Source organism: Amphibalanus amphitrite, unplaced genomic scaffold (assembly GCF_019059575.1).
Source record: "Amphibalanus amphitrite isolate SeventyFive unplaced genomic scaffold, NRLGWU_Aamphi_draft 000670F_arrow, whole genome shotgun sequence".
NCBI classification, from domain to species: domain Eukaryota; kingdom Metazoa; phylum Arthropoda; class Thecostraca; order Balanomorpha; family Balanidae; genus Amphibalanus; species Amphibalanus amphitrite.
This window is the reverse complement of record NW_024882164.1, coordinates 336,067-344,449: the sequence shown is the minus strand read 5'-3', so window position 1 is coordinate 344,449 and position 8,383 is coordinate 336,067. Positions and strand designations below refer to the sequence as shown.

At 50.6% G+C, this 8,383-nt stretch overlaps 1 protein-coding gene across 1 annotated transcript; it reads right to left on the bottom strand.

The window, feature by feature from the left end:
* Positions 1-3,375: 3,375 nt before the first annotated feature.
* On the bottom strand, positions 3,376-7,048 carry LOC122364345. The gene is made up of 3 exons (XM_043334635.1): positions 6,792-7,048; positions 3,994-6,341; positions 3,376-3,752 (listed from the first exon to the last, which is right to left on the bottom strand). Exons 1-3 carry the CDS (start codon positions 7,046-7,048, stop codon positions 3,376-3,378), a joined length of 2,982 nt encoding a protein of 993 aa, XP_043190570.1.
* Between the last annotated feature and the right edge of the window lie 1,335 nt (positions 7,049-8,383).

Genomic DNA, 8,383 nt, shown 5'->3' with positions numbered 1-8,383 from the left:
AGGTCGGCTCTCTTCAGAGACTGTTCTGTCTTGGTTAGCCTTTTTTTACTGCTTGGTCATAGTTTCCGCTCAGGTTTGGTCTGTCAGCTCGCCATGGCACAGCCACCTCGTATCGTTCGCCATCAAACTTCATGGAATCCTTTACCTTCTTTTCTTCTTGTTTTTCCTTCATGTGACAGAGCTTCTTCATCTGCATTGTGCAGTGTGCACCCTAAGAAGATCCAAGCTGTTCATGGCTTTCATGGCTTCGATTTCTTCTTTGTTTTTTTTTCCAGTTTCAGCGGAGCTCGTACATCATCAGGTATGTGCATCTTTAGATGCGTTCTCATCGTCTTGCTGTTGCTCCCCTGCTTCACATCACGCAGCGGGCCGAATGCCGTCTACCCCAGCAGCGTCTTGGTTCCCACTGGATCACATTCGCCACCTCTTACTGTCTCGAATGGAACAAAGAGGGACGTCGTGTTCTGTGTCAGCCCGATGAGCACATCCGCATCATTCTTCTCCGTGCCCGCTGGAAATGGCAGGGACTTCAGATGCTCCCACTTGAACTTATGCCGTTCCAGTCCGCTGTCGTAGAAGCGCTGGAGAGGTCGTCAATGATGAACATGTTGACCTCGGTCCTAAAGCTGTCGTCAAGAGAACTCATCTTCACTTTCGATTTCTGCATGGTCACGTGCTTGTTTCCTTGCACTGTTCCCAGTTCGAGCTTCTCTTTGAACCCACTGAGGCCAAGTTCTTCAGTAACAGCTTCCGTGACAAAACTGGCGTCTGAACAGGAGTCTAGGAGCGCGTTGACCACCACAGATCGGCCTGCCCAGCTCAACTTCACCGGCACTGTTTGGAATGCTACGGAGCTGGCTTCTTCAGATGTATGTTCTGTGCTGAAGACTTGAGAAACATTCGCGTTTGTCCTCTGTGGTGTCTCCAGAACAGCGGAAGTCTCGGCAGCTGGTGCCTCTGGCTGTGACGTTACATTCGTTTCAGCATGCAATAGCGTATGATGATTGCCGCCACACGTCGAGACTGAGCAGCCGGGATATCCGCGGCAATTGCGCCCGTGGTGAATCCCTGACAAACAGCGGAAGCAGACACCTTTTGCCTTGCAGAAATGGTACCTGCTGCCGACTGTCCACTGACGGAACATTGGACACACCTCCAACATGTGTTCTCCACTGCAGTATATGTTGGAAAGCTTTCAGAGCTTTTAGCAAATCAGCGTTTGGCTCAGCTTGAGCTTATTCCGTAGAAGTGAAGAAATGATAGAGACACACTGAAAGGAAAATACATGCACTGTCAGGCGACAGCTCATGCAGCAAAAGGGACAACCGACGGCAAGCACATGCAACACACATAACCAAGCATTTACAGCCAGCATGCTAAGCGACACATGCGCTAGCACCGACAAGACATCATAACAGGTACACTGTTTCTGTCTACTTTCCTTGTCGGAGGCTGTGCTTCTGGCATTGAAAGTCTTGTTGAAAGACTGTCTTTCATCATGTTTTGATCTTTTTCATTGTTTTCTTTCTTCGAACTGACTGTTGCCACTTCCGGTGCCACTTCCGGTGCCACTTCCGGAGCCACTCATCTCTTGGGCGTCTCTCTCGCATACTGCTTCATCTGCCAGCCAGCTGGCAAAAAGTGTGAAGCTGTCCGTTTCCTTCTGGTGTTGAACCCATCGCTTGTAGCTTTTAGGTAGCTGGCGGGCAGCTTTTCCTGAACAAGGATGTAATATGCAGAAATATGTGACAAATCTCCGGCATAGCCATGTTCTTCCAGGTTTGTACTCTGCACTCGGTCGGCTAAATCTTCCAGATCTCTGTATGAGCCGTGACGGACTGGCTTTAGCTGACGGATTTCATCAAGTTGGTACCGAATCCGCCGTCCCACTCCTCCATACTTCCGGTCTAGCTCGCTTCTGGCCTTGCTGTACCCAGTTTCATTGGGGCTGTATCTTTGAACCATCTTCAGGGGATCTCCTGCTAGACAAGTGCGAAGTTGAATCATTTTAAATTTGTCCGGGATCTTTTCATTGCCAACAAACGCATCAAATGTGTTTTTCCAGTCTTCATATTTGCGTTTATCCCCAGAGAACACCGGCAGAGACGGACACTTCAAGCCATGAGCGCTCCAGTCTATACGATCTGCGTCTTGCTTTTCTCCCGTCGGTGCTTTCGTCGATGTTTCCGGCACTTCATCACATCTCTGGGCATTCGCAGAAGCTAAACTCAGTTTATCACGAATCATTTTGTTTGCAAAACGGACCGATTCCCTTGCATCCTTCTCCATTTGTTCAACTTCAGTCATCAGCTCCTCTCTTTCCGTTTGATCGCTCATCTTCTCACTTAAAGGAAAAGGGCCACCTTTAACATGGGGATTGAAACTGAGATAGCCATCTTGTAGCCCGTGTCCGAAAACCTATCTGTCTACCTCCTTACGGCCGATTTCGGCCTCCATTCGTAGTTATCGGCAATTTTAAAAGAAAATACGCCAGGAATGCGTCCTTATCCAAGGAATGCGTTCTTATCCGACAATACAGCCACTCGCGGCGAGGCTTTGGTTTTTTACCAATCAGCTCCAACCAGCTCAGCTTTAACCAATCAGCTTATCTGACACAATCCGACGAGTCTGTCTTCTGAACGCTGATTGGCTTGAGTGTGACGTCATCGCTATGCCATCATACAGTAGGTGCCGTAGAGAGTATCAACATTCAACATAGTACCAATATGTTAAATAGTTTTAAATACTTTGATACGGCTTTGGCAGGTAAACAAGTTGTTAGTTTTCAGATTCTATTGGGTAACTGCGTAGGTGACAGGTGTAACAGAGGTGTAACGCAGGTGTAACGTAGAAAACCTGAGAAACACACAGAAAGAAACGCACATCATAAATATGAACATAAATCGTAACACTAAGTGACTTATGAGCATGAAAAACATCCGAAATATAGGTAAATTAGGTAAATCGGTTATCAACGTGATAAATCAATGTATGGAAACGATATCACAGATTTTATCCATAGGTAACAATATAAGCTGATACATAGGTAACAAAACGACAATATTCTTTGATTCATACATACTCTGTCCCGAATCTGGCCGGGTGCCAAACTCTGTTCATGGCATGATGACTGCCAAAGCGAAAATGGCGTCCTCGACCACGCCGCCGGTGAAAAGCAAATACGTCTCTGCCGCGCAGCTGACGCCGCGACTTCAGTGAGTCGCAACCACTAAATATTACTTGACCAGCGGTGGAGCAGCGCCGCTACATGGCTCCCCAATTTGCAAGTTGCAAATTCCTTAACACACTACGAACATCCAACAACAAAAAACGGCACTTCTGCTACGACGGCTATCGTCGCTCACACGCGAGTATTCACTCAGGGCTCCTCGACCGGGAATCACTCTCGGTATGCAGGCAGCTGGGCTCTGGCTGTGAATCAGTCCGCATGAGGAGGATCACCCGGCTCACTGGCCGAATCTTCAAGCTTCCACCGATCTGCACCGAGACCTTGCGGACAAGGCCGTCCGCGCCCGGGTGCACGTTGACAATCTGACCGAGCGGCCAGCGCGGCCGCGGCTCTGCGTCGTCCATCACCGAGACGACGTCGCCCGGACGTAGGTTAGGCCGCCGGTGCTGCCATTTCTGGCGCTCTTGCATCGCCGCTGTCGTTAAGATCTCCCTCCTCCACCTCGTCCAGAACTGGTTCGCGAGGAACTGGACCCGCCGCCAGCGTTGTCGGACGTACAAGTCTACGGGGGTGAAGGACCCTGGATAGGGGGTTGCTACTCGACCTTTGAGAGTTAGTATCTGATTGGGGTTGAGGGGCGTAAGCGTTTCGTCTGGAGAGCTTGACACGTATGTTAGTGGGCGGCTGTTGACGATTGCCTCGTAGCCGCTTGCATGTGACGCAGCTCAGAATGTGGCTGCTCACAGCAGAACGGCCGCCGACAATCCAGTAGCCGGCCGCTCGGAGTTCATTGAGCGTCGAACCTCGGCCAGAGTGGCCCGTCTTCTCGTGGTAGTGCTTCACTAGCAGCTCTGTGACGTGACTGTGCCCAGGTAGAATCGCTGGGTGACTGACTTCTGGTGGCATCGCGCTTCTGCTGATCCGGCCACCGACGCGAATAACTCCGTCCTTGTCCAAATACGGATCCAGGCGGAAGAGACGCGACTTCTTGGAGAACTTCTTTTCATTTTTTGCTGTGCTAAGGAGCGCGTACTCATCTTGAAACGCCTCCTTCTGTGTTGCTTTCAGGATCTCGGTTTCTCCGCGATGGAGCTCCTCCACCGTGAGGGGCTTGCCGACTCGTAGATCCTGACTGTAGACTTTTGCTGTTGTGCACCGACCGGCGTTCACTTTTGCTGCTAGTACATGCTTGTAGCGTACGCAGAGCGCTACAGACTTCTTGGCTCGGTGCCAGTTGGAGAAGTACGTCATTCTTCTCGGTAGGTCGGACATTGGAGCTTCTGCGGCATCTTGCTTGTCCTTAGACCGTTCACCCGTCACCTTGTGGCTTTCATCTTGTGGTGTGACAGGCGTCAGGTTCTCATCTCCTTCACTGGATGCGCAGAGCTCGTTGACTTCCTTCATCATCGTCTTCTCTTTTGGCATCTTCTCCTCATTCTCCTTCGTCATCTTCTTCTCCTTCTCCTCTTCCTTCGTCATCTTCTTCTCCTTTGCCTCTTGTTTAGTCATCTTCTTCTTCTTCTCTTGCTTCTGGCTGGTCACTGTCTGGAACGTGGACCGCTTGACTTCTGGATCTTCGTCCGCTACGCCGAACTGTTCCTTCGTTACTGGCAGGTTCTGCTGGGCTGTCAGGAATGGTGGTCCGTGCCACCAGAGACTGCTCTCAATCAGCTCGGCGACTGTTGCACCTCTAGAGGCGAGGTCTGCTGGGTTCATCTTGGACTCTATGTAGAGCCACTGTTCTGGGTTGGTTGACTGTCGTATCTCTTGCACCCTGTTGGCGACGAGTCCCACTATTCCCCAGCCGAGCATCGTTCTCACCGCCCACGGGTCGTCGTTGTCTCCAGGGATGATCTCTCTGGGCTTGATGGCTCTGGCACAGTTAATGCCGAGCAGTAGACCGATCTCCGCATCCGCGAACTCGTCGCGGATGTCGTCTGCAAGCTGGCGGAGATGGGGCCACTTCTCGCAGGTTTTGGGTTGCGGTATCAGACTGCGATCAGCTGGTATGTGAGCACGAGTGTACATGTCTGGAAGATCTGTTACACTGCCGTCAGCCAGACTCTCGATGCGAAGATCCTTCACTAACTGACTTGAGAATGATGTCGTGCCGGCCATGGTACTGAGTTCCAGCTCTACTTCTGAGCCGCTGACTTGTAGCGTCTTGCAGACTGAGTCAGTCATGAAGCTGGCGTCCGACTGGGCGTCCAGTAGCGCGTACGTGATGAGCGCGCGCTCCGGACGGTGCCTGTGGAAGACCTTCACTGGCACGATCATAGTGTGACAGTGAGATGAGTTGTGCTCCTGCATGTCGCCTAGACTGGATCGCAATGTTGTCGCTTTTGCTGACGTCTCCGGGGACGCACGCTGTTGCGACTCTCTTGCTTGCGATGTCTTCCGTGTGTCTTCCTTTGTCTTGATTTGGATGACGTCATCGTGCAGCAGAGATGGGTGGAGACGCTGACAGACTGAACACCTCTCTTTCCTGCGGCAGTCACGCCACATGTGGCCGGGTCGCAGGCAGCCTCGGCACAGCCTCTTCTCTTCAACTGCGTGTCTTCTGTCTGTGAGCGTCATCTTGATGAACTTGCTGCATGCAGTCACTGAGTGGTCAGCACCACAGATGACACACTGTCTGCTTCTGGTGACAGACTTCTCTCTCGCTGGGTTACTCTGATGACCACACGCGTTGCAGACCTCAGCGGACGATGAGAAGGTGTGCACCTTTCCTCGAGGTCTTGCTCCCCTGGTGTCAGCTTCACCTTCCATCTGCATGCTGACAGGACCGCACGCGATCCGAGCTTCGGTGGTTATGAAGTCCACGAACGCTGCAAACGTTGGGTACCGAGGAGAGCGCCCGAACACGCTACTGTCCACGACGCGTTTCCACCTGTCGGAGACGTAGTATGGCAATTTCTTCAGCACCAGTTGCACTGTGTACGGGTCGTCCAGCGTCCTCATACCAGCAATGGCACTTGAGGCCATCAGACAGTGTTCCAGGAAGTCTGCCAACTGTTGAAGTCCCTTGTTGTCTCCTCCTCTGATCACCGGCCAGTCTCGCAGTCGCTTGGAGTACGAGTTCGCCAGCAGGTAGTCGTTGCCATACCGACTGACCAATTTCTCTTTGGCCTTGGTGTAGGCGTCGCTTGTTCTTAGATGTAAGAACCCGGCGATTGCACTGTGGGCGACGCCGTCAGTATATCTTCCCAAGAAGTGGAGCCGTTCTATGGGGCATGAAGTTCTGTGTTCCACGTAGGTTTCAAACCCTTTGATCCAGACTGGAAACTTCTCGATGTTACCAGTGAACAGTTCAGGCTCCAAGACTGGCAGGCGGTTCTCGTTGTTCTTCTCAGTGAGGAGCTTCGCCAGGGTTGACAGAACGTCAACTGCTGAGGATGACTGGTTGAGTTGGTCTCTTGCAGGTTGCTGATTACTGATGTCTCCAGGCCCTGCAACAGCTCCAGCCTGTGGAACAGGGTAGGGAGGAAGCATGGGCATGGATGCAGTAACATCCCTTGCAGCATCAGATGAGACATTGAGGTGGGTTGCTGGCGGCAGCTGTGCTGTCGCATCAGTGGAGGCGTTGAAGCGAGTCGCTGACAGCAGCTGTGTTGTCTCATCAGTGCAGGTGTTGAAGCGGCCTGCTGACAGCAGCTGTGCTGTCTCATCGGTGCAGGCGTCGAAGTGGCCTGCCGACAGCAGCTGTGCTGTCTCACCAGTGGAGGAGATGAGACGGGTTGCTGGCAGCAGCTGTGTTGACTCCTGAGCGCACATCCCCTCACCTTCCTCGAACTTCAGCAGTGCTGCACTCTTAGCCTCCAGGATGCTCTTTTCCTCTTCTACTTGCAGCTGCTCCATCTTCCACTTCAACTCCTGTTGCTGTCGTTCGATGGCTAGGCGTTGCTTCGTAGCTGCTTCCTTTGCCATCAACTCTGCTCTTCTCTGTCCCTCCTCCAGACGCAGAAGACCTATTCGGGAGCGAACAGAGCCTGAGGATCTGCCTGATGCTGACGGAGCAACAGCTGCCTTGTGTGTTGGGTCTGTTGGTTCCAGTTTGTTTTCCATCTTCAGTTTCATCTCGTTGAACTTGCAGATGACTTGCCTGTGCTCTTCTGTGTGTGGTTCCTTGGCGTCTTCATCTAATAGAGCTCGTAGATCTGCTTCTGTTTGCACGAACATGACATAGTTCCTTTTCCATGAGATGTAGGCGGTTCGAAGATCTTCTTCTTGTCTTGTGCCACTTGTTTGTGTTTCTTCTAGTGCCTTTACAATCTCATTTCCCACCTTGATTAGACTCCTTTCACATTTCTTGTAGACATCTTGTTTCAAGCTCAGCTGATAGGCTTTGCCAGCCTCTGTCATCTTTCTCACTCTTGTCGTGTCAATGTTGCCTTTATTTGTGTCCGCCATGTTCTGGGACTGGTTAGTGGGACAACATCTACGAACTACAAATTCTACATGAGAATTGGAACAGGTTTCAGCATTATTTAGTACAGGAAAAATGACACTGGTTAAAAACTACATTGGGCCGATACAAGGAGAGTTTTCTACTGATACGGCTTTGGCAGGTAAACAAGTTGTTAGTTTTCAGATTCTATTGGGTAACTGCGTAGGTGACAGGTGTAACAGAGGTGTAACGCAGGTGTAACGTAGAAAACCTGAGAAACACACAGAAAGAAACGCACATCATAAATATGAACATAAATCGTAACACTAAGTGACTTATGAGCATGAAAAACATCCGAAATATAGGTAAATTAGGTAAATCGGTTATCAACTTGATAAATCAACGTATGGAAACGATATCACAGATTTTATCCATAGGTAACAATATAAGCTGATACATAGGTAACAAAACGACAATATTCTTTGATTCATACATACTCTGTCCCGAATCTGGCCGGGTGCCAAACTCTGTTCATGGCATGATGACTGCCAAAGCGAAAATGGCGTCCTCGACCACGCCGCCGGTGAAAAGCAAATACGTCTCTGCCGCGCAGCTGACGCCGCGACTTCAGTGAGTCGCAACCACTAAATATTACTTGACCAGCGGTGGAGCAGCGCCGCTACATACTTTTTCGCAAATTGTGCACTTCTGGCACCAGTTTTAAAAAGAAAATGAAAAATAATAATGTCAAAATGAAAAACAACGATATCTTCATATTTCACGAAGGTGGCCCTTTTCCTTTAAAG